Genomic DNA, 27398 nt, shown 5'->3' with positions numbered 1-27398 from the left:
AGCATACTTGGGGGGGGGGGGGAGTGCAGGAGAGCCGGATTGCCAAATGTAGAGAGTGAGAAAAGCGGCTTGGATTGGTCGGCATGTGGGCATTGTGACGTCAGCAGCTGGTAAGCGCTGTTCAGATCTTACAAATTTAGTTTTGTTTTAGTTTTGTGATCAATTTTACTCAGAATCTGGGGAAATAATTTGGCACTGTTGTGTTCTGAATTGAAGATAGACACAAAATGCTGAAGTAGCTCAGCGGGACAGGCAGCATCTCTGGAGAGAAGGACTGGGTGATGTTTTGGGTCGAGACCCTTCTTCAGACTGATGTCAGGGGAGTGGGCGAGTCTGAGACAGTAAGACTGGTGGGAGAACTGGGGAGGGGATGGAGAGAGAGGGAAATCAAAGGGCTATTTGGTTAGACAAGTCAATATTTATACCGCTGGGGTGTAAGCTACCCACGCGAAATATGAGATGCTGTTCCTCCAATTTGCACTGGGTCTCACTCTGACATTGGAGGAGGCTCAGGTCAGATTGGCAATGGGAGGGGGAGTTAAAGTGCTGAGCAACCGGGAGATCAAGTAGGTTAAGGCAGACTGAGTGGAGGAGTTCAGCGAAACGATCGCCGAGCCTTTGCTTGGTCTCGCCGATGTACAGGAGAGTTTCACTGTACCTTAATTGGTATATGTGACAATAAACTGACCTTTGATCCTTTGAACCCTCTGACAGCAGCAACTGTCTTCAATGGAGAGGTGGTGGAGCATACAGGAAATGAAGTCACTATCCACTTGGCATGTACTGATCCATAAGGACCACAGCAGAATAATGTCAAATATTCCCAAGGTGCCAGAAAATACTTGGTCCAAAATCTCATCAGGTGTGATTTTAACTGAAGTCATTTTTAGTGTGAACTGCTGCAATTAAAATAAAATTATATTGCAGAGCACTTGTTTAGAAAGGTTTCTCAATTAAATTTCTAGGCTTTTGCTGCTCAATTCACTAACCTTGTGAGGACATAAGCTACGTTCTTGTAACCTGTTTACATAATTTCATGCTTATAAAATCTAATCATTTTACTCTCTGCAGTTGTATAGGCACATCAATAAAACAGCATTACGAATTTACAACTATTAATAAATTGTCAGTTATACCAGGTAACCAGATCACAATAGTGCAAGTCGAAGTTCATTGTGTAACCTATAAAAGTGTTGTTGAGGTCTGGTTTGGTTATTCAAGAGCCTAATGGTTGATGGGATGAAGCTGTTCTTGAACCTGGAAATAATGGTTCTCTGACTTCTGCACCATCTTTCCCCTGTTAGCAGCAAGATGAGAGACAATAGACAATAGGTACAGGAGTAGGCCATTTGGCCCTTCGAGCCAGCACCGCCATTCAATGTGATCATGGCTGATCATCCACAATCAGTACCCCGTTCCTGCCTTCTCCCCATACCCCTTGACTTCGCTATCTTACTCTCTCTTGAAAGCATCCAGAGAACCGGCCCTGAGGCAGAGAATTCCACAGACTCACAACTCTGTGTGAAAAAGTATTTCCTCATCTCCGTTCTAAATGGCTTAGGGTGTAGTGGGTCTTAGTCCACTCCTGCACCACTGTTACAGAGCCTTCCCTTCCCCAAATTAATCAAGAGTGTTTAACTGCACTGGGCCTGGGACTGTGAAATTCTTGCTGCAGCTTTACAAACACATTAAAAGCAACAAATAAATATATAATAAATTATCAGTTATATTCGGTGAACCAGATCATAATTGTGCAAACCAAATACGTAAGGCAACCTGAATACTACAAAGTCTACAATAGTTTGCTGTTAAGATAGGATTGTGCAGGGTGGTTGAAGAGCCTGATGTTTGGGGAAAAGTTATTCTTGAAACTAGAGTTAATGGTCTTTGGGTTCCTGCACCATCTTTCCAATGTTAACAGTGAGATGAGACGGGGGCCAGGGTGTTGTGAATCTTCGATACTAGCTGCCTTCTTGAAACTCTGCTTCCTGAATATCTCTTTGCTGAGGAAGTCAGTAATAGGCGATATCCACCATTTTCTGCAGCCTTTTTCTTTTGGGCATTGGAATTACCGAACCAGGCCATAATCCAACCAATCACTATGCTCTTCACCATATACTGTAGAATAAGATATTTGGCAACATGCTGAATCTCCTGAAACCTCTGAGGAAGTGGGGGCATCGGTGCACTTTTGTTGTGTTTGCATCAATGTGTTGTACGCCCTGGAACTTGAAGATTTCTGACTCTCTCCACTGATGAAGACGGGTGCATGTTCTCTTGTATTTCTCTTCCTGAAGTTTACAATTAGTTCTATGAACTTGCTAATGTTGAGAGCAAGTTCGTTATAATTACTCAATTTCATCTTGAAAATAACTACAATTCAAACACTAATAATTGGCAAGTATTTTGCAACATGCTATTGTCAAGTTTGTAAAACGCATACCTCCAGATTTAAGTACAGTTTCTTCCCAGCTTTATCAGGCAACTGAATGGTCCTCTCTTCAGCTTTAGGCGGTCCTGACCACTCATCTACCTCATTAGAGACCTCTGAACTATCTTTAATCGGACTTCAAGTTCAAGTTCAAGTTTATTGAAGTGGTAGGAAACTGCACTTGAATTTGGTGGCCTTGCACCCTGCTTGAAGTGGTAGGAAACTTGAGTTTGGTGGCCTTGCACCCTGCATGAAGTGGTATGACACTGCACTTAATTTGGTGGACTTGCACCCTCCTTGAAGTGGTCGGAAACTGCACTTGAATTCAGTGGCCTTACACCCTGCTTGAAGTGGTAGGAAGGTGCACTTAAATTTGGTGGTCTTGCACGCTGCTTGAAGTGGTCAGAAACTGCACTTGAATTTGGTGGCCTTGCACCCTGCTTGAAGTGGCATGAAACTGCACTTGAATTTGGTGGTCTTGCACCCTGCATGAAGTGGTATGAAACTGCACTTGAATTCAGTGGCCTTACACCCTGCTTGAAGTGGTAGGAAGGTGCACTTAAATTTGGTGGTCTTGCACCCTGCATGAAGTGGTATGAAACTGCACTTGAATTTGGTGGCCTTGTCACATCTTCCTGTTTATATCCCTTTCCATTTTCTCTGTAACTCCTTGGTTTAGGCATGCCAACCCTCCCTCCCCAGACACTGTCCACTGCAACTGCAGGGGATGTAACACCTACACTGTCCATACACCTCATTTCTCACTTCCAACCAGTGACCCCCAACAACCCTTCCAGGTGAGATGAAAGTTCACTTGCAACTCTTCCAGCCTCATCTATTGCAATTAATGCTCACAATGTGGACTCCTCTATATCAGCGAGACCAAGTCTATAGACATTTTGAAATTTGAGGCCACACGTAAACTGGAGTAACCGCACCTTATGTTCAGCTTGGGTGGTTTACAGCTCAATGGAGAGAACATTGAATTCTCTAGTTTTACGTAAAACACAACAGAGAACACTGGGGAAGCAAAATGTAATTCCAAGAAATGCAACATTCTTTTAAAATTCTTTTTAAATACTTATTTATTATTTTTACTAATAAGTGTACATATGTGTCAATGGTTGTCGTGTTTGTATTTTTTTTAACCGGAGGAGATGCAATGGAATTTCGTTGCACAGTATTGTGCAATGACAATAAACGTGTTCATTCATTCATTCATTCATTCAACTACAGTGTGCACACACTTCTTCCATCTTGATTAGTACGGGTCTCAAGGGTTACGGGGAGAAGGCAGGAGAATTGGGATAGCAGGAAGAGATAGATCAGCCATGATTGAATGGTGGAGTAGATTTGATGTGTCAAATGGCCTAATTCTGCTCCTATCCCTTATGTCCTTATGATCTTCCCTGTCATCCTGTTCCTTTCCCCTTTTCATGTGCTTACCCCGTCCCCACTCCCATTGGAGCTCCTCCTTTCCCTTCCTCCTGCCGGCTTTACATTTCCCTCTTTCCTTATCTGACGTCCTTTTGTCTCCTTTCCATCTCTAACCTTTGTCACAATTTCCACCCATCTGCCAGGGATATAAACTTATAACATTTGAAATTCCTCGTATGTTGCAAAACATACTTGGCGAATAAAGTGTGATTCTGAAATAATGAAGAAATGTAATTTTTGTAGATAGTGACTATAGATGTTAGAAGTGGAGCAGAGATCTCTACTGTGTCTACGAAATAAACACCACAAACCTGATATCATTTGTACTCATCTGAATGTTGTAAAATGTGCAATGAATTTAGTGGAGAGAATCTTACCGATTTATCCATGTGTATATTTGTTTGGGTGGTTTGTAATAGTTTCTGTGCAATTAGGTCAGTGTGAGTTGGGAGCTGAAGTGTTAACTTTTACTGTAAGGAGCACTTCGAATTGGAGATCAGGATGTTTTCTCACCCTCTGCTTTTTTGTCCCATTGGTGTTCACGCATCCTAGCAACTTAGTACTTTGGCTACGTAATTGGTTTGCATATGTGGTTGTGACTCTTATCCAGCACCATCTTAGATTGAATCTTGCTAGGACTTGTATTTTCTGGGTATTGTGACTGGTCTCACCCATCCATACCAGGAGGAAGAGGGGAAATGCATATCAAATTCAAAAGGTGAAACATTCTCTAAGTGTGTGAAGCGGTAGAATAAATTCAAAACATAAGAGTATACAAAAGAAGTGGCAAAACATTGTGAGGAAAACAACCACACAAAATTAATATTTAGACAGGAATACAAATGACTGGGCACTCATTAAGGTCTTGCATCATGGAAAAAAGAGAGATTTAAACAGCCAGGAAAAAGAGAGAGCAATGCAAAAATAAACAAGACTGGATAACAGAATTAAAATCAAAAATGAAATGGAAATACTAGGGATTGAAGAATGCCAATGAAGAGAAAGAATCACTTTAAAGAAATGTACGCATTTTAATTTCCTTTTATGTCCCAGAGTTGTCATAGTAAATCGAAATATTTTCAGATTTTATATGTTACACTGATCTAGGCAAAGCTAGAAACAATTCTTGCATTTACTGCTGTCCTGCTGTATGATTTTTATAATGTGTGTAGTATTTTTAAAGTTATGGATGAAAACGTGTATATTTTTCCATCCCAATTATAGGGCGGTGACTCTTTCATTGAAGCAAAGTGCAAACCGCTGCTTGTAAACTTAAAACCTTCAAACCATGACTTCTTAGCATTTTTGTGTTCATTACTTGCTGTTTTGCTCTAGTTAAGATTTTTGGACTCTTAGGCTTCTGATGGGTATTTCTAGATATTTCCATTTAATAATCTTAGTATTCAGTCTCAAAGTTCACAATCTTGATTTAGGTTACAGAATTTCACATTGAGATGGCTTATGCCTGAATGTTTCGTGACCTCCCAGGCTTTGTTAATCGGGCTTTAACAGTGGAAGGCTTAAGGGCCTGTCCCACAATGGCATGTTTATTTGCGAGTTTAGGAGAGTGTCATGGTCCTGTTGTCTCGCCAAAAATTTGGCATCCTTCGACTAAGTAGAACACCTCCTACGACCTCATTCGACTATGTAGAGAACCTCCTACGAATATGTAGAAGACCTCCTTCGACTATGTTGAAGACTAGCTTTGACCAGCTTCGACTTAATCGCTGATCCTCTCGGGAAAATTGGACACCCAATAGTGGAGAGTAAAAACGGCCGACTACGACTTCAGACGACTACCTTCGATTACCTTCGATCACCTACGATAACATGCCGACCTACTATGACCTACTAAGACCTACTTCGACTAAACCTACGAGTAAAAAAGTATCGATTTTTTCCATGCCGACCAATTTTTACTCGCAGAAATTTTTTTAGCCTGCTGAAAAATATTCCTCGACCAAACTGAGGCCGCGAGTAGTAACCACTGTGTGGGAACACCTCTCGACCATGAAGGAGACTTACCAGTGACCACCTATGCCACGTGTCGACCATGCTGCGTGCTTGTGGCGAGCGCAAACTCTCCTAAACTCGCAGATAAACTCGCCATAGTGGGACAGGCCCTTTAGTATGCTGCAACATGGGGCTGAATTGTGCTTTCAGCAGCAACCAGTTCCTAAAGAAATTACTGGCAACCACCCATTCAATGTCCAGTATGCCATGTACACGTTCGTTGAACTGTGGAATTCCAAGACAAAACTGGAGGTCAGATGCCGATATGTCTGTTTTGCTCACCATGAAATTGAGTGGTGGAGCACTGACATGGTGAAGAGACGATTTGACTGCACTTTGTGCTGCTCCCTTATTTTTGAACCAGAGAGGAGTGGCTTGCAAATGATATCCCTATTTATTAAATTGAGGCCCTGACTCTATGGGGCAAAAAGGGTGTGCAATTAATCGCTCATGTTGTTTGTGTTTGTTTTACTTATTAAATTGTTCATATTTTTAATTTTTTCAGAGTACGTTTAAATTAAAATCCGATCAGATTAAACATCTGTTTGCTCGGAGCCTACTCTGGTTTTTGTGGTCAGCTCATTTGCCCCTCATCACCTGGAATATTAAAAAATATATATGCTGGAAACATTCAGCTGGTTATTCATCTGCGGAACGAAAACGAGTTGATGTCTCAGTTCAAAGACTTTTCATGTGGACCAGGATAGTGAGAACCCAAGTTGGTTATAAATTGCAGGGAGAATGGGGAAGGATGAATCGAACATTGAATATCTATGGATGCATAAAAGACAAAGTGCTGGAGTAACTCAGCAGGTCAGGCAGTATCTTTGGAGAACATGGATAGCAGAAGTTTTGGGTCGGGACCTTTCTTCAAACTCTGGTTGAGATTACCTTGGTGAGGGAGAGAAAGAACAAAGAAAGAAAGGGACATGTAAAAAGTTCTGAAATATAGGCTGATGGTGTAGGAAATGCCCAGCAAACCAAGCAGTATTAGTGGAGAGAGAGAAGCTGCTAATGTCACAGGCGGCTAACCTACAGAAGAACTGTCCCAGTCTGATACCAACAAAGAAACATAAAGGGCCTGTCCCACTTGGCCGTCATTTGCGCATCACGCAGATGGCGCACAAAGATTTTGTACATCCCAAGATCGTGGGACGGCGCGCGTCACTGCCTATGTCACCATGCGCGCGTAATGCGTACCATGCGCGCATCACGTGCGTGTCACGACGCGTGCATCGTGACGGGTAAATGATGTCGCGTAAATTATGCTCTAATGACGGCCAAGTGGGACAGGCCCTTAAGTCACCTGAAGTTGCCAAATTCGAGTCAAAGAGTGTTTGTTCTGTGTATGCCGAAAAAGGGACGATTAAATCTTGCAGTAGCATTACAGATCTGTAAACATAATACACCTAAATAATAAACAAGAATTCTGTAAAACTTTAATACATTCGGTGAATTCTGCATAAAATCCAAAAGGCTGCTTCAGGCAAGCTGGAAGGTGAGACTACTCTTCAGCTTGTATCAGATCGCATCCACGACAATGCAGGAGACAATCAGGTCAAAGTCGTGGTGGGATGGAGCATTGAAGTGGCAGGCAACAGAAAGTTCAGGGTTAGCTCTGTGTACTTGATCCAGGTGCTCTGCAAAAACGTTCACAATTTGCTTTTGAAATCTCCAGTATCGAGGAAGCATCATTTTGAACACTGAATGCACTGCACTGGATTGCAAGTGGTATGACTAAATTGTTGGTAAACTTAACCTGGACTGGGACGGGACTGCAGCTTACAGATCAGGTCCAAGATGACCTGCTCTATGGTTTGCTACACTGCATACGATAGGATTTACTAATAAATAATTTCTACAGCTCAGTGATGATAAAAAATGTTTGATCTTCGACATTCAGAAGTTAGTTTGTTGGATAATCCTAATGTGTCCTTTAATGGGATAAACAAAACAATCATTGAGGTTGTCACTATTCAATGTGTAAAATATTTTAAAATATTGAATGGCAACAACTTTCTTAACCAAATTTTAAAAGCGGGCATAATATTTTTGAGTTTCAAAAGCCTCAACTTAGTAAACACAAGTGATTCAGAGCTAATATTTAAGACAAAGAGGCCTTTTGGGCTCATTCTACTGTGCCCTCCATAATGTTTGGGACAAATACCCTTCATTTATTTATTTGTGTCTGTATTCCACAATTTGAGATTTGTAATAGAAAAAAATCACATGTGGTTAAAGTGCACATTGACAGATTTTAATAAAGGCCATTTTTATAATTTTTGGCTTGTGGAAATGACAGCAGTGTTTATACATATTCCTCCCATTTCAAGGCACCACAATGTTTTGGACACAGCAATGTTATGTAAATGAAAGTAGTCATGTTTAGTATTTTGTTGCATATCGTTTGTATGCAATGACTGCTTGAAGTCTGCGATTCATGGACATCACCAGTTGCTGGGTGTCTTCTCTGGTGATGCTCTGCCAGGCCTGTATTGCAGCCATCGTTAGCTTATGCTTGTTTTGGGGGCTAGTCCCCTTCAGTTTTCACTTCAGCATATAAAAAGCTTGCTCAATTGCGTTCAGATCGGGTGATTGAATTGGCCACTCAAGAATTGACAATTTTTTAGCTTTGAAAAACTCCATTGTTGCTTTAGCAGTATGTATGGGATCATTGTCTTGCTGTAGAATGAAATGCCGGCCAATGAGTTTTGAGGCATTTGTTTGAACTTGAGCAGATAGGATGTGTCTATACACTTCAGAATTCATCATGCTACTACCATCAGCAGTTGTATCATCAATGAAGATAAGTGAGCCAGTTATTTCAGCAGCCATACATGCCCAGGCCATAACAACCCCACCACTGTGTTTCACAGATGAGGTGGTAAGCTTTTGATCTTGGGCAGTTCCTTCTCTCCTCCATACTTTGCTCTTACCATCACTCTGATATAAGTTAATCTTCGTCTCATCTGTCCACAAGGCCTTTTCCCAGAACTGTGGTTGCTCTTTTAAGTACTTCTTGGCAAACTGTAACCTGGCCATCCTATTTTTGCAGCTAACCAGTGGTTTGCATCTTGCAGTGTAACCTCTGTATTTCTGTTCATGAAGTGGTCATTAACAAAACCACAGCTGACTCCTAAAAAGTGTCTCTGATCTGTCGGACAGGTGTTTGGGGATCTTTCTTTATTATAGAGAGAATTCTTCTGCCATCAGCTGTGGAGGTCTTCCTTGGCCTGCCAGTCCATTTGTGATTAGTAAGCTCACCAGTGCTCTCTTTCTTCTTAATGATGTTCCAAACAGTTGATTTTGGTAAGCCTAATGGGCCTGTCCCACTTATGCGATTTTTTTCGGCGACCTGCCACCACCTGTCATAGTCACAGCAGGTCGCCGAAAATTTTCAACGTGTTGAAAATCCAGCGGCGACCAGAACAAGGTACGACTCTTTGGGCGACTACTCATGACCATACAGGCTTCACCTGCGACATGTCGCCAGGGTGTCGCCTGTATGGCCGTGAGTAGTCTCCTCGGTCGCCCAAAGAGTCGTAGCATATTTCTGGTCACCGCTGAATTTTCAACATGTTGAACATTTTCGGCGACCTGCAACGACCTATGACGGGTGCCGGCTATCGCCGAAAAAGTCGCGCAAGTGGGAAAAGCCCATAAGGTTTGGCTGATGTCTCAAAAGGGGCTTTCCCACTTGGGCGACCTAATCTGCGAGTTTAGAAGAGTGACTTCGACCTTCAAACTCGCAGCATGGTCGACACGTGGTCCTAGGAGGTCCTATGAGGTCGCTGGAACTCTCCTTCATGCTCGAGGGAAGTTCCCAAACACTCGTGGTCACTCGTGGTCCCAGAAATTTTTTCAGCATGTTGAAAATTTTTCCACAAGTAAAATTTGGTCGGCATGGTTCTTTTGAACTCGTAGTGCAGTGGAGTGGGGTCACTATTTAATTACAGGCGGTCGAGGGGAGCCATAGGCCATCTCCATCGCTGACCGGGCATTTTAATTGGCTCATTGGAGTTTTCAAGACCAAGGAAACATGGGTAAAATGCCCGCTAAACTTTATTATCCTTCTTAAAATTGTCTCCCCCCTTCTCTCCCCCCCTTTCTCTCAAAACCACTTCTCTCCCCCCTTCTCTCCCCCCCCCCCATTCTCTCCCCCCCCATTCTCCCCCCCCCCCGTTCTCTCCCCCCCCCCGTTCTCTCCCCCCCCTTCTCTCCCCCCACCCCTTCGCACTCTCTAAAGGACTTACCATACACTGTGCAGCCGTCTGTTCATCGCAAGTGTGAATTTCAGACAGCGCTCCCCCGCTTTCCCTGGCCCCCGCCTTTGCTGTGTGCAAGAACGGAACTCACTATCAAAACATGGAGGGGACGGGGGACACAATTTTTTGGCGATCACGCGCGCACGCGCACACTCACACACACGCGCGAGGCTTTGGAGGCTCAATCCAGCGCTAAAAACGGCGATTTTAAAATCGGGATCACAAAAACTTGGGGGGAGGGGGGATGTCCCCCACCTCTCAAAACATGGGGGGGACGTGTCCCCTCTGGCCCCCCCGGGCTTTCCGTGTGTGTCTGTGTGTGTGTGTGTGTGTCTGTGTCTGTGTCCGCGTCCGTCCTCAAGCTTGAAGGTCGAAGACGCTCTTCTGAACTCGTGGATTAGGTCGCCCAAGTGGGACAGCCCCTTAACAGTTTTATTCTTCTTTCTCAGTCTCATCATGGCTTTCATTGGCACAACTTTGGTCCTCATGTTGATAAACACCACTAAAAGTTTACAAATGTGATGGAAAGACCAGGTGCTGAGAGGTCTCTTATACCTGCATTAAGGGGCCATTTACACACACCTGAACAATTAGAAACACCTGTGAACCATGTATCCCAAACATTATGATGCCCTGAAATGGGGGGACTATGTATAAACACAGCTGTAATTTCTACATGGTGAAACCAAAATGTATAAAAATACCCTTTAATAAAATCTGACAATGTGCACTTTAACCACATTGATTTCTTTTTCAAAAAAAATGATTTGAATAACCACTTCTCTGAACTGAGTCACATTCAGTTACTCCTGTTACAGATTAATTGGCTGCTTTCTCCTTGCAGGTCAGTTCGTCTATAACGTCTGTGCTTGCAGGAGAAGTGCAGCTGTCAATATGAACTGAATGTCAGATGCCAACATGTTTTTCTCTTTAACATGCATGAATCACACGTTTTTCTAGCAATTTGACTTTTTTTACATCTTTAAAGCTTCTGTAGCGGCACCTGCTATTGCGTGCCAGCGTCGAACCCTGCAGTCGGAAGCCGCGCGCACGTGACTCTGGGAAGGGTCGGGTTTTCGCGTGTTTTCTAGGCTCAGCCCGCCAGTTGATTGAGGACCACCGTTGTGGTCAGTGGTGTTTCAGAACCTGTGATACCAGAGAACCTTGATTCAGAATAAATCTTGTTTCGAACAACTGATTGTTGTGTCGAATCCACTGAATTTCATTAATTATCCCTCAATGAATAAAAATCCAGACAATTTATTCTCTCAAAATAAAATTTGCAAAGCCTACTGGAAGCAGGAAAGGTTCACCATCGACTACTGCAAGGGGGTCAATTGCTTTGATAGTTATCTATTGATCATGAAAGATTTAATTTAGTTTACTGTCATATACACCAGGGTGCAATGAAAAGTCATGTACACATAAAGCTCACAGAGTAAACAGTAATGGGATATTCCCATTTGTTGCTCAGTTGTTGAGCTCACCGCTGGTTGGCATAATCAGTGCCAGCATTAAGTGAGAAAGTAAATGCAGGTAAATGGATTGTTTGTCTATGTTTGACTTCTTGTTTTCATTTATAAGCCTTTGTTTGTAATTCACTTTTTGTAAATTAAGCTTACTTGAACTGGTTCTAAATGCCTGTGTTGCTCTCGTTGGATAACCAGCTACAATCAATGGACACATTTGTTTACTGAGAGGATCTGTTTGTGTTGCTAAATTGTTTTATTGCTTGAATATATATAGAAACATAGAAAATAGGTGCAGGAGTAGGCCATTCGGCCCTTCGAGCCTGCACCGCCATTCAATATGATCATGGCTGATCATCCAACTCAGTATCCTGTACCTGCCTTCTCTCCATACCCCCTGATCCCTTTAGCCACAAGGGCCACATCTAACTCCCTCTTAAATATAGCCAACGAACTGGCCTCGACTACCTTCTGCGGGAGAGAATTCCAGAGATTCACCACTCTCTGTGTGAAAAAAGTTTTCCTCATCTCGGTCCTAAAAGATTTCCCCCTTATCCTTAAACTGTGACCCCTTGTTCTGGACTTCCCCAACATCGGGAACAATCTTCCTGCATCTAGCCTGTCCAACCCCTTAAAAATGTTGTAAGTTTCTATAAGATCCCCCCTCAATCTTCTAAATTGCGCTTCTCATGTATTTAAGAAAACTGCATTAAGAATGATGTACATTATATATTCTCCATACATACATTACGTCAGTGGCTTATTGTCAGATGTGTTGGAGTAGTTCAGTCGCCTTTGACATTAACAAGTTCTCAAAATGCCATTGGGTGCAGGCCCTTGGGACCTGCCACTAGAGACCCAGTCACTGCTTGTGATCTGCTCCACTTTGCAGAATGATTTTCTAGTGCTGAGGCACATCAAGACCAATTCACGGCATCTGGGTAGGGTGTGTATGGAGGGTCACAGGATCCATTCCCAACATCTTCACAGTTGCTGCTTATTGTAATGTCAGTTGTGTGGTTCTGACTTCTAGAGTTCTACAATTTCAGTATCCTAATACTTGCTTTTTTAAAGATATCTTGTACTCTCCAATAGATTGATTGTAGTCTCACTTTAATTTACCATTGTATAACGTTACCTGACTTACAATTTACTTGCAATAATTATATCATTTTAAAGCATCGATTTGGATTTTTTTGTCAGTCGTGTACTGAGCTAACCTTTAAGTCAAAACAGTTCTCCATTTTCTTTTTCATAAGAAGAGTCTGAATTCCCCAAATAGTTTTCAGACTAATTTGTATTAATCCAAAATAAGACTTGTTTTTATATTTTTATGTAATTTACTACATTGCATTGTATTTTCTCCTTTCCTGACGGCTCCAACAAAAAATCCCAACTGATATATTTCCTTCTCCACTTTCGGCATTTTAAAGGAATTATTGCTTCTTGTAAGACATTGCTCCCTGGTCCGCTCCAACATGCCACCTCTTACCATCTTGTGGAACTATCCCCCACAATCATAGGATTTGCAGCATCTGTCCTTTCACATCTTGCCTTCCCACAGTCTTTTCAGCTGAGGTAACAGTGCACTTGCACTACAATGCAGTCACATCTACTCTACAAAAGCTGAAGGCAGATTGGGTGATCACTTGGCAGAATGTCGGCATCCCGTATGCAGGAATTACCCTGAGCTCTGATTGCCTGCCTCGATAATTCTCCATCCCCCTCCAACTGGGACCTCTTTGTCTTGTCCTCCTGCTTTGTTAGAATGGAGTCCAATACAAACTTGATGAATGGCTCCTCATGTTCCATGTGGGCATTTCCCATTTCAATTGAGTCTTCCAGATGCAATATTGAATTCTCCAACATTTTAGATAATTATCTCATTCTTTGTCCGCATAAGAATTAGCCCATTTTGCTCATCACATATCCCTCCACCCCCCCCCCCCCCCCCATGATCATATTGAATGGCCTACTCCTGCACCTATTTTTCTATGTTTCTATGTTACGTACTACACCTCGGTGCGTTGGTTTATGTCGGAGTGGAGCATCTTGCTCTATAGGATCTTTGCTTCAAATGGTAGCCTGTTTATAGGATGTAGGTCTTGCCATAATGGATGGGTGTCTGGTATTTCTAGGACTCTAGCTTGGTTAGATATTGTCTCTTGGCATCCTTGATTGTTTTGTGAAGCTCGTACCTGGACATTCTGGGCAGGTCGGGGGTCACCCGACTTGATCGCCTCAGGCCTGGACCAGTTGGGAGTGGGTCTCCATGTTCACCCATGGTCTCCAGTTGGGGAACACTTCGGCCTCTTTGGCACACAGTCCTCTACTCACTTACTGATGAAGTCTGTGACCATAGAGGCATGCTCATTTAAATTGGAGATTGATCATGGAGATTCATTGGCTTTTAAAAATAAATCTCTGAACTTTTAAATGGAAAGCAATGGGTTAAGCAATTTTTGATATCAGCACATGGGTGAATTTCTATTCCACTCCAATAGGAGGTGAAGGATGAATTGATAAATCTTGTGGCTTTGAATGACTTAAAGATTGGCAGAACTTGTAAACTTCTGAAGAGCTGTGGTTGTTGAGGGCAATGTGCATTGTGATTCTTTGCCTTCCCATTATGGAGCCTCGGTGGCGGTGGAGCCTTGCGGTCGATGAGCGAGGAGTGGAAGACAATGGGGACCCGGTGGGGGGCACTCTAGTTTAGAATCCTCTATCCAGGGGATAAGTCTGTATTTGTTTGTTTGTTCATTTGTTCTGGTGAAGGCACTGTGAACACGGCAGACAGACAACAGTCGCTTGTCTTTTTCTCTTTGTTTTCATTTTTAATTTCAAGTTTCTAGTGTACCTTGTGTGTTGTGACTGTCGGCAGACCAATTTCCCTGCCAGGATGAATAAAGCTTTATCGTATCCTATGACCCTTAACGCATTGATGTACAGAGTGAGGGGGGGTTCAAGTCCATCGTTCCCCGAAAGTGCCAACACAAGAAGAGAGAGTCGTAAAGAAGACATCTGGTATGTTTGCCTTCATCAGTTGTGGCACAAAGTACACAGGGAGTCATGTTGCAGCTTTATAGGACTTTTGTCAAGCTGTATTTTGAGTATTATTCATAGTTCCGGTTGCCCATTACAGAAAGGATATGGAGGCTTTGGAGCAGGTGCGAGAGGTTTATCAGAATACTGCCAAGATTAGATGATATTAGCTATAAGGACAGGTTTTATAAACTTGGATTGTTTTCTCTGGAGGGCCAGAGGCTGAGGGGAGATCTAATATAAGTGTAGAAAATTGAGAGGCATAAATAGGGCAGACGATCAGAACCTTTGTCCCCAGAGTGAAAATGTCGAAGGTCAGGGGTATAGGTGAGAGTGACAAAAATTTAAAGATGTGCAGGGCAAAAAAAATGTCAAAGAGTAATGTGTGCTTGGAACTCACTGCCAGGGATGGTGGTGGAGGCAGATGCAATAATGGCATTTAAGAGACACATGGATATGGATCATGTGCAGGCAGAGGAGATTATAGAAACATAGAACATAGAAAATAGGTGCAGAAGTAGGCCATTCGGCCCTTCGAGCCTGCACCGCCATTCAATATGATCATGGCTGATCATCCAACTCAGTATCCTGTACCTGCCTTCTCTCCATACCCCCTGATCCCCTTAGCCCCAAGGGCCACATCTAATTCCCTCTTAAATATAGCCAATGAACTGGCCTCAACCACCTTCTGTGGCAGTTTTATTTTAGCTTGACATCATGTTTGGCACGGACATTTTGTGCAATGCTTTTCCATGTTGGATGCATGTGGTGGATGGAACATGATAAAAAAAAAATGATTTAACAATGATATAAAACTGATATTGATTCTTGTTCTATTCAACAAGAGGAGCCATGGACAATATGTTGAATTTTAATGAAATCTTGTAGTGGTCAATAAACTTTAATTAAAATGCTTTGTATATTAACAAGCAATTATCCATTCTATAGACATGTATTCTCTTCCCTTGTGACAGTAATTAAGTTGTTATCTATTTTTGAATATATAATCCATTCGTTGTGTGATATTTTTCTTGTAGACAAGATGTTCTCCTTTTGATGAGGAAATTAATGGAGTGTTTATGGTTATTTGTGTTGCAGAACTATTCTTTAAGTTGACAAACCTGGTGTCTGTCCCTGCGATTTACCCAAGCTAATTTTCTCATTCTAGTTCTGGATTTCATGGTTCATCTTGAATAGAGTAAGATTTGACTTTAGATTTCGAGCATCATTAAATTAGGTAGTTTAGCTCTTCCTTTGCTATTGATTTTCTGTATTTTCTCTTCCTCATTTTGAACACCTGGATAAGAGAGACAACACCTGGACAAGAGAGAGACCTACGTCAGACTTCTATTCATAGACTACAGCTCTGCTTTCAATGTTGCTATCCCATCTAAGCTCTTCTCCAAACTCATGAAACTTGGAGTCAGCATTCATCTCTACAACTGGATCCTCGACTTCTTGACCAACAGTCCACAATCGGTGATGATAGGTGACAAATCATCCTCTACAATAATCCTCAACACTGATGCATTCTCAATCCCCTTCTTTACTCCCTATACACCCACCCATATGCAATTAAATACAAATCTAATTTAATTTACAAATTTGCAGACGACACCTCCGCAATGGGCTGGACATCAAATAATGACGAGACGGAGTGCAGGATAGAGATGGAGAACCTCGTAACCTGGTGCCAAGACAACAACCTTTCCCTCGGAGAAGGGTTGCTGATGAAGGGTCTCGACTCAAAACATCACCTATTCCTTTCCTCCTGAGATGCTGCCTGCCCTTTTGAATTACTCCAGCATTTTCTGTCAACCTTTCTCTCAATGTCAGCAAGACAAAGGAGATTGTGATTGACTTCAGGAAGTGAAGCAGTACACATACCCCAGTATACATTGATGGTGCTGATGTTGAGATGCTTGAAAGCTTCAAGTTCCTCGGAGTAAATATCACCAGCAACCTGTCCTGGACCACCCATATCGAAGTAATAGCCAAGAAAGTACACTAAAGTCTCTGCTTCAAAGGCTTAGGAAGTTCGGCATGCCCCCAACAACTCTCACCAGCTTCTGCAGAGGTGCTGTCGAAAGCATTGAATCAGGATGTATCATTGCATGGTTTGGGAACAGCTCCAACCAAGACCGCAAGAAATTGTAGAGAATTGTGGACGCAGCCCAGACAATCATGTAAATCAACCAAGGCTGCCAGCATAATCAAGGACGAGTCTCACCTTGGACACTCCCTCTCCTCTCCTCTCCTCTCCCATCAGGCAAGAGCAACAGAAGTGTGAAAACGCACACCTCCAGATTCAGGGACAGTTTCTTCCCAGCTGTTATCAGGCAACTGAACCATGCTATCACCAATTAATGAGCGGTCCTGACCTACCATCTACCTCATTGGAGACCCTCGGACTATAATGTTTTATGTGTCTCTGCCTCAGAGGGTGGTGGAGGCAGGTTCTCTGGATGTTTTCAAGAGAGAGCTAGATAGGGCTCTTAAAAATAGCGGAGTCAGGGGATATGCGGAGGAGGCAGGAACGGGGTACTGATTGGGGATGATCAGCCATGATCACATTGAATGGCGGTGCTGGCTCGAAGGGTCAAATGGCCTACTCCTGCACCTATTGTCTATTGTCATTCCTAACTGTCACGGAGCACTAAGGCAAATTCCTTGTATGTGAATACTTGGCCAATAAATGTATTCATTCATTCTTTAATTGGACTAATCTTACACTAAACATTATTCCCTATATCCTGTATCTGTACACTGTGGCTTAATTGTAATAATGTATAGTCTTACTGCTGACTGGATAGCACACAACAACAAAAAACGTTTCGCTGTACACGGGTGTCAGGGGTTATGGGGAGTAGGCAGGAGAATGGGATTAGGAGATATTTCAAATATCCTTGAATAGCTGTCATCTGATACTGCCCATCTTTCTGCACTTGTCATGTATGGTTGGTGTGGTAGATGAATTTAGAAGCAAGATGTAGACACAAGGAACTGCAGATTGTGATTTACATTTTTTTTTAAAGACACAGTGCTGGAGTAACTCGGCATGTCAGGCAGCATTTCTTGAGAACCTGGGTGGTTCTCCTGCATTTTGTAAAAGGAAGGTACATAGAAAACAGTGGCACGGATTGGATTTTCAGCCCCATTGGTTAGTTTCTCCTGGGAAGGTATCAGTGCTCGTATATATTCATTATTGCAGGTGATTGCAATACAGAATATTGTCAGAAAGTTGGCTTTTTTTTTTTTACAAAGAATACATTTATTGACATTTTTAGGAATGATAAGATAATTGGATCAAGATCATGCAGTCCCAGAGGCTACTCCGTTCAGTGTTCATGTCGTCAACTTTGACGTTTTTCTCTTGGTTCGACTGCTAATCTAGAGAACTCCAAACATTTTTTAACATCCTTCCCTTCATAGCCCTTTTTTTCATTTGGTCAAGCTCAATGTAAAGCGTGCTGATTGGCACGTGGACTGGATGTTTTTTTTTGTTTGGCTGTCTATTGTATCGCACTGTTTTCCCAAGGGATGTACAGGCACCTGGCATTTTATGCGTGCTTAATTACTACCAAGTTTCATTTATGCGCTCCTATTTTCGGAATAATGCACTCAAATTTATGCCTGGCAACATATGGCAGCATAGTCACGTGCGGTGCCTGGCATATGTTTAATATACAAGCTTTTTGATTTGAGAGTTCTTTTCATTTACACACTGCTTTTCAAGCACATAACGCACATTTGCCTGTATTTGTTTATATTTTCCTTATGGATTCAATATTTATCCTCTGGTCCTGTGCTTGTTGTCAAAGATAATGGTTGTTTGCAATTTCTGTATCCATAGTTCAGATGAAAATTAAGCCTTTTTTCAGAATGCCAGAGAGTTGCACATAACATCTGGAAGAATGGAGTTGTTGGGTGGAGCAGACAGGGGAAAGTTGTCATTATTGGTGCTAAGCAGCACTGAAGGAAGTAATTCATTATGTGCTGAATATGATGTAGGCATCACCCAATATATAGGTCTTTAAATTTAGAACATACTCGTTTTGTTCCTTTTATATAGGTTACGAGAAAGCAGAGGATACCTCAGAGAAAACCTCATTGGCTGATCAAGAAGATATGAGAACAATATTTATCAACCGACCTCAACTTGTAAAATTTTGTAATAACCATGTCAGGTATGAATAACTTCCATTTTATTTGTTAAAAATCTAAATGTGTTCAGTTTGTTTGCTTTCAATACTTGTTCATTTAACTATTGGTTTTATATCTTATTGGAATGTGACATTAAATATCCACTGTTAACTGTCATTCAATACTATGCAATGTTCATTCAATACTATGATCAATGTTGTAATATTTTGCACGAGAGAACATCCTACCTGTAAATGAACAAAGCATTGAATTGTAAATTATGCCTATTTTAACCTACATTTCTAGAAGAGGGAACAATGTGGCGGTAAAGCTTTGTTGCGAGAGCAAGCATTTATCATCGCAGCTATTGAGCACATCCTGCTTATGCTGGAATCTTTGCACGTCCAGCCAAACAAATCACAGTTTCACACCCTTTTTACCCACATTATCTCCCCCCCAACCCTCCCAGTGTTTATCCAGTGAACATGGCCATTGACTCAGTTTAGAGTCAGCGATGATATCCTTGCCATTGATCTACGATAGAAATGTTATATTTAAACTTCACATCTTTTGTCTTCTGGAACCTGCAGCAGTAAAACCTTGTGCCTTTCACATGCAAATCCCATTATGGATGGGTTCTCATACTGAAAAATGTCATTACCGCTCGGATAACCTGCAGTTTAAAAACTCACAACTGTTGTCTTCCAATGGATTAAATGGTGAATCCTTGTGCTCCTTGATGCATCGTGGCACATGAGTGCTGGCACATTGTTACAGCATCGTTCAGCTGCTGGACTTTCGTTGGTCAAGCATCGAATGCTACACAAGTGATTGCATAGAACTCCCAAATGTGCTGGCCTTCTGCAACAGAGTGAACATTGGTCATTCCCCACTATGTCATAGAGTGATACAGCGTGAAAACAGGCCCTTTGGCCCAACTTGCTCACACCGGCCATCATATGCCAGCTACACTAGTCCTCCACCTGCCTGGGTTTGGCCCATACACCTCCAAACCTGTCCTATCCATGTACCTGTCAAACAATTTTTAAACGTTGGGGTAGACCCTGCCTCAACTACCTCCTCTGGCAGCTTGTTCCATACACCCACCACCCTTTGTGTGAAAAAGTTACCCCTCAGATTCATATTAAATCTTTTCCCCTTCCCGTTAGACCCATGTCCTCTGGTCCTCAATTTCCCCAACTCTGGGCGAGAGACTGCATCTTCCCGATCTATTCCTCTCATGATTTTATATACCTCTTTAAGATCACCCCTCATCCTCCTGCAAATCCTTGCAGTTGAATTTGCATTGAGCACTCTTCAATGCAGTGCTTTGGAAGCCACTGAATCTGGGATTGTAAAATACAGAAAGCCCTTGTTACAACAGACCATGGGGTGGGGGACACGACTGGTGTCCATAATTGCCGATTGTCTGCTATATCCGAGTAAAGGTTTATCCTCAATAATGGAAATAAACAACTGCAGTTGCTGGTAATACACAAAAGGACAGAAAGTGCTGGAATAACTCAGCAGGTCAGCAGCATCTCAGAAGAACATGGATAGGTGACATTTCGGGTCGAGACCCTTCTTCAGATCTCGGTTTGGAACTGGGCCTGGAATCCAGATGAGTTGACGGCCCTGGCCTGTTGGCGGCCGCAGTAGAGACGTGGATTGACGGAGACAATGGTCGCTGCTGGCGGAAACTAATATAGTTAATTGCTGTATTAGAGCCATTAATGATGTGAACTCCTCCATCAAAATCTCTTTACTTTCTCTAAGGAGACCAACTCCAGTTTTATTTTCCATCTCTGATGCAAACCACCCATTTACCATCCCCCATGTATCATCCTTCATAATTATTCCCAACATTAACATGGGGGGCACGGTGGCCCAGCAGAGAGTTGCTGCCTTCCAGCTCTAGAGGCCCGGGTTCGATCCTGACTATGGGTGCTGTTTGTACAGAGTTTGTACGTTCAACCCGTAACCTGCGTGGGTTTTCTCCCACACTCCAAAGATGCATAGGTTTGTAGCTTATTTCACTTGGTATAAATGTAAATTGTCCCTAGTGTGTGCAGGATAGTGTTAATGTGCAGGGATCTCTGGTAAATGTGGAAAAAATAAACAAAAAACTGAACTGAACTTGCTGTTAATTGAAATTGGCAGCTTCTTTCAAATGAATAGGAATGCACGAGATGCATCAGCCTTGAGTAGTGTGGAAGCGAGCAGCCATATATGAAGTGCATCCAATCCCGTGGGTCAATGGGTTATAGAGGGATCTTGGTCTTAACGGGATGGAGTGAGGCCGAACTGCTCGCTTCTGACTTGCTATGGATTCCTGGCCTACACACTTGTGCATAGGCATGGAAATCTGGAACAAACCTGGTGCACTGCAGCAAGCGGTTGGTTTTCTACAGAACCGCTGGCTGTTGGCACGTTTCAGCCCAATGTTATGTTTTTGTCAGAACTAGGGAAAGTTAGGGTGAAACTGAACCACCGGGGCTTCATATAACTTCAACATGACAAATTCCCAATTATTCTTTTAGATTTACAGGTGTTTTCCTTGAGCCCTTGAGTTTAGTATATTTCCATTGTGTTCTTTCAATCTTTGATCCTGGACCCCACTCAAGACTTTTGGAATGCAACTCTAATCACGTTTTTCGCAACTTTATCCCTCATAATTTATGGGTTCCAAATAGATGATTCACGCTTGAATTGAAATCCATTTGCTCATTCAATTAGTCTTTATGGCATTTATACTCTGTTCCAATCTATTCATTGTAGTTCTTGCTTTTGGGTCAGATAAGTGATTTCCATGTCATTGTCAAAGTCACTGTGCAAAGGAATAGTGCAGACTCTAAAATATATCTTTGAGCATCGCTTATCATTCTGTTGCTTTGAACACCTGACCATTGTCCCTAGATTCATAGTGTCATAGTCATAGCGTGATGCAGTGTGGAAACAGGCCCAACTTGCCCACACCAGCCAACATGTCTCATCTGCCAGCATTTGGTCCATATCCCTCCAAACATGTCCTATCCATGTACCTATCTAATTGCTTCTTAATTGTTGTGATAGTCCCAGCCTCAACTACTACCTCTGCAGCTTGTTCCAAATATCACTACCCTTTGTGTGAAAAAGTTACCCGCCAGGTTCCCATTAAATGTTTTCCCCTTCACCTTAAACCTATGTCCTCTGATCCTCGGTTCAACAAGAGACTCTGTGCACCTACCTGATCTATTCCTCTCATGATCTTATACACTCATATAAGATCACCCCTAATCCTCCTGAGCTCCAAGGAATAGAGTCCCAGCCTACCCAACCTCTGCCTATAGCTCAGACCCTCTAGTCCTGGGGAGGAGCCATCTTGGTGAATGGCTGCTAGCCAGCAGCCGTCTGTTTTAAATTCGTTTTTTTTATAGTTTTTAGTGAGTCCTGTTTTTTTGTTTGTAGGGGATATGGTCTTTTTAATGTGGGGGGTAGGTGTAACTATATTTTTCGGTCCCTACCTGGTCGGTGTGGCAGCCTTTTCTTCGGGCTGCCCGTCGACCCGTCCACGTGGCCTACCAGCGGGCTTGGAGCGCCGTTTCCTGGTGGGGACCGCCCAGCACCTCGGCCTCGGCGGCGGCACAGTGTTGGAGCGCTGGAGCGGAGCGGAGTGGAGCGGGCGATGCCTTGCCTGGGTCGCCGCGCTGGAGCTCTGGCGAGCTGGACCGCCGAGAGCAACATCTCCGGGCTGCGGGTCTGCAGAGCGGAGAGGCGGCGTGCGGAGAGGCGGCAGTGCGGAGAGGCGGCAGTGCGGCGAGGCGGCAGTGCGGAGAGGCGGCAGTGCGGCGAGGCGGCAGTGCGGAGAGGCGGCGTGCGGAGAGGCGGCGCCGACTTTTTCATCGGGAGCCTGGGAGCTCCAAACCGGCGCGGCCTTGTCGGCTTCGGCAGCCGCGGGCTCCAACCAGGAAGCGGCCGTTCCAGGTGGCCCAGCCGCCGAAAGGACTATCCAGACGCCGGGGCAAGACTTGTGTCTCTGTGATGTCTTTATTACTTGTTATATTCCGATTATATGTTTTTATTCCGATTACTATGTAAGGTGTCCTTGAGATGTCTGAAAGGCGCCCATTAAATAAAATTTATTATTATTATTATTAATATCCTCGTAAATCTTCTCTGTACCCTTTCCAGCTTGACAACATCTTTCCTGTAACTCTATTTTTCCTCTTGCTGCTCAGCCTTTTCCCTAACCAGGTTTATAATGATTTCTACTCCACTGAAGCTAATAGTGTCTCACCAATTGAGAGCCTTAAAAAGCAATTCCATGGACAGATTTGGGTAAGTCAATTTCAGGTCGAAGCAGGAGCGGGAGGTTTGAAGAGCAAATCCATTGGTTGGTTTGGAGCATCCAAATTGGCTAAATGAGCAGCTATTAAAAGGCAAGGTGTTGGGGAACAGACTATTGGGAGCGGCCGCGTTGGGGGGAAGAGGTGGTGTTGAGGCAAGTGTGAGTCTATGGCTCAAGATTCTTCGGCAAGGAGTCAGGTGGGTGGGGGACTTGAGCTAAAGGTAGAGTCTGTCCTGTTGTGCTTTTTGTTTCTTGTTTCAGGGCAGTAGAGATGGCAGGTGGAATGGTGCAATGTTCCTCCTGCAACAATTGGGTTGTCAGGGAAACTGCTAGTAGGCCCGATGGCTACGCCTGTGGGAATTGTGTCCAGGTGCAGCTCCTAAACAGGTCGTGTTAGGGAACTGGAGCTGCAGCTGGAGTACCTCAGGTTCATCAGAGAGAATGAGAGCTGCTTGGATAAGACTTCCAGCAAGGTGGTCATGCTAAAGGTGGGTGACTACTCGGAAGAGTACTAGGCAGAGAGTGCCCGTGACCCCCGTGACAAGTGTACAGTTTTGGATGTTTTTGAGGGTTGACATCATTATCAGTGGCACTGAGCCAGGCTCTGAGGCACAGCAAGGAAGGGTGATGTCAGGCAGAGCCATAGTGGTAGGTGGCCCTTTAGTAGGCCAGGCAGACAGGAGATTCTGGGGAGGCAATAGTGACTCCAGGATGGTGTTGCCTTCCTGGTGCCAGGGATGTCTCAGAGTGGCTACATGACATTCTCAAGGGGGAGGGGAGCAGCTGGAAGTCATTGTGCATCTTGCCACAAATGACATGGGTAGGAAAAGGATATGGTCCTACAAAATGATTATAGGAAGTTAGGCAAAAGGTTAAGAAGTGGGGCCTCCACGGTATGGTGATCTCCAGATTACTCCCTGTGCCACGTGCTGGTGAAGGTAGGAACAAGAAGATAGGACAGATGAATGCATGGCTGAGGACTTGGTGCAGAAAGTTCGATGGGATCAGTTGCTTGGTCCTTTGCTGTTTGTGGTTTATATGAGCAATTTGGATGAGAATGTACAAGGCATGATTAGCAAGTTTGGAGATGACACAAAAGTGGGTGGCTTCGTAAATAGTGAAGAAGATTCTTAAATATTGTAGTTGGGCAGATGGGCTGATCTACTGTCAGATTGGGGGAGTTCCCTCCGCCACGGGTACCATGTAATCCCGTACTACCTGCTCCATGGTCAGATAGTCGGCCAGGTGAGGAGGGGGCTGTGGACCCCTAGTAGGACCAAAAACAAGACCTGTCAAAGGGCAGATGAGCTCCTAGCGAGCCAACGGCCATCCTCCCTTCAGTAGAAGTTGCAATCACTATCGCACATAGCATTGTAAGGGATGCCCGTCGGAAACCAGCACTACTGCGTCACTAATGTTTTCAACGATTTAATTATAATAAATAAAACAAGTTGGGCAGATGGGCTGAGGAATGGTTAATGGAGTTTAATAAAGATAAGTGCAAGATGTTGGATTTTGGGAATTCAAGCCTGGGCAGGAACTTCACAGTGAATGGTAGGGCTCTGGGGTGTGTTTTAGAGCAGAGGGATCTAGCAGTGCAGGTACAGAATTCCTTGAAAGTGGCATCACGGATAGATAGGGTGGTCGAGAAGGTTTGTGGCACATTGGCCTTCAATCAGAATATTGAGTATAGAATGTAATTAAAAGGAACTGCAGATACTGGTTTATACCAAAGATAGACTCTGAGTCTGAAGAAGCGACCCGACCCGAAAAGTCACCTATCCATTTTCTCCAAAGATGCTGCCTGTCACTCCAGCACTTTGTGTCTATTTATTGAGTATAGACATTGGGAGGTCTTGTCACAGTTGTACAAGATATTGGTAAGGCCACATTCAGTTTTCATGATCCTGTTATAGGAAAAATGTTGTTAAGCTAGAAAGGGTGCAGAGACTATTTGTGAGGATGTTGCCAGGACTTAAGGGCCTGAACTATAGGAAGTGGTTGAGCAGGCTAAGAATTTGTTCCTTGGAACACAGGAGGATGTGGGGATGATCTTATAGACGTGTATAAGATTATGAGGGGATTAGATGGGGTAAAGATCATGAGGGGATTAGATGGGGTAAATGCACAGTCCTTTACCCAGTGTAGGGGAATCAAGACCAGGGGACAAAGGCTTAAAGTGAGGGGGGATATAGGAACCTGAGAGGCAACTTTTTTTAACGCAAAGGGTGGTATGGAGTAACCTGCCAGAGGAGGTAGTTGAGGCAAGTGCTATCACAATGTTTAAAAGACATTTGGACAGGTACATGGATACGATCGGTTTAAAATAATATGGCCCAATCGCAGGCAGGTGGGATTAGTGTAAATGTGGCCTGTTGGTCAGCATTGGCAGGTTGGGCCGAAGGGCCTGTTTCCATGCTCTTAAGACTAATTACCTTCTGGAAAATCCAACAAATTTCACCCAGATCTACTCTCCTTTCCATTACCTTTAGGTATTTCTTCAACAAAAAAAGTCAATCTGATTTATCAGACATAGCGGTGCTATTGTCACAGAAATTGTCATGGTTCTCCCAGAAGAATAGAAAATTTACAGTGTGTTTGATCTTGGCCTCCTTAATAAAAGACAGATACATTTTGGACCACCATGTCAGGCTGACAGATGCGAGACGACGGTTATTTTCTCTCCGTTTCCATGTCGTGCGGGAACATTTATGAAGTATCAGTCCAAGAGAGTTTGTAGGATATTATGTTTTTTGCTGTTTCCTTAAATCTGTGGATGAAAGCCAGCTTCCCTGGGGATTTACCACTGAGTAACATTTTATTATTAGAGTCAGTCATTGACTTGAGCAGCACTGAAACAAGCTCTTAAATGGCAGCAACGAGTTTCCCTTTCATCTGTCATCCCGCGTTTGATTCGTTGGGTTCTTGTGAGGTACTGCATGCTATCATCTGGCCATTATCCAGCAACTTCTGGATCAGAAGTGCAAAATGTTCAACACTCCTGCCGACTTTCTTTGTTTTCAGTTGTGGATTTTTGCCTCTATCTAAGTATTGATTTTTTATATTATTCCAAGTTTCTCCTCACACATCCTTGATATAATTCTTATTATCTCTTTTGGTTGCAATTTGTTCTTGTTGCCGGGGTCTGTGCTTTCATTATTGCTGTTGAGTTTGCTTTTAAATCAGCTCCTTACCACTGAGTAATACATTGAATATATTTTTTAACATCTCCCTGAAGTTGAGGGCGGAGGAATGGGAAATCAATAGTCAACCTTCATTGGAAATTAATTTTTAAACATGAAATCTGTTTTTGAAATGTTAATTATGGAAAAAGAAGCAGTTAAAACACTTTCTCTTTGCCCAAAGGGTGCCAGGTCTTTCTCTTTCCACAGATACTGGCTTACCTGCTGAATGTTTCAAGCACATTTTCTGTTATGTTTCCAATTTGCAGCATATACAATTGTTTATTTTTGGAATTCTATGTACAAGCCTAAGAATGACACATTCAGCTCAGATTTCCCAAAATAAAAAATATATATTGTTACAAAGGTACAAGAGTATAAGAGCATTACAGGATAGTTAAACTATGAGTTAAACATAGAAACCTAGAAAATAGGTGCAGGAATAGGCCTTTCGGCCTTTCGAGCCAGCACTGCCATTCAATATGAACATTGCTGATCATCCAGAATCAGTACCCAGTTCCTGTTTTCTCCCCATATCCCTTGATTCCGTTAGCCCGAAGAGCTACATCTAACTCTCTCTTGAAAACATCCACTGAATTGGCCTCCACTGACGTCTGTGGCAGAGAAATCCACAGATTCGCAACTCTCTGGGTGAAGATGTTTTTCCTTATTTCATTCCTAAATGGCCTACCCCTTATTCTTAAGCTGTGACCCTGGTTCTGGACCCCGCCAACATGGGGGGCATATTTCCAGTATCTCGCCTGTCGAATACTGTAAAAATTTTATATGTTTCGATAAGATTAATTAGTCTAGCTAAGTGTCTTCACTAGATTTCAGCAAAACAAACACAAACCAAATCACAGACTATTATCTAGCCTTGCTATCTAAGAATCAATATAATCAACCATAAACCCTCCTTGTTACACACAAGAGCTCAGAGATGTGTCACAAAGAAAGAACAAATGGTGCCTATGTCCTGGGAAGAGACCCCATTAACAATCTACACTCTAAACACAAAACTAAATCAAATACATCTTCTGACAGCGTTATAGTTGCTTCAAAGCAAACAAAGCTATGCCTATTCAGATC

General features: G+C 43.1%; 1 protein-coding gene across 4 annotated transcripts in view; it reads left to right on the top strand.

The window, feature by feature from the left end:
- The window catches only part of atp8a1 (ATPase phospholipid transporting 8A1), a 330023-nt gene that overhangs the window by 33865 nt on the left and 268760 nt on the right, over positions 1-27398 (top strand). For all 4 annotated transcript variants that reach the window (XM_033027892.1, XM_033027903.1, XM_033027886.1 and 1 more), the window contains exon 2: positions 18730-18844. Coding sequence is in view for 2 of the 4 variants with exons in the window: in XM_033027886.1 (XP_032883777.1) it covers positions 18730-18844 (115 nt within the window). In the remaining 2 variants the exon portion in view is untranslated. The remainder of the gene's footprint in view (positions 1-18729; positions 18845-27398) is intronic.

Source organism: Amblyraja radiata, chromosome 1 (assembly GCF_010909765.2).
Source record: "Amblyraja radiata isolate CabotCenter1 chromosome 1, sAmbRad1.1.pri, whole genome shotgun sequence".
Lineage (NCBI taxonomy): Eukaryota > Metazoa > Chordata > Chondrichthyes > Rajiformes > Rajidae > Amblyraja > Amblyraja radiata.
Note: the sequence above shows the minus strand (reverse complement) of the source record. Positions and strands in the feature narration are given on the sequence as shown.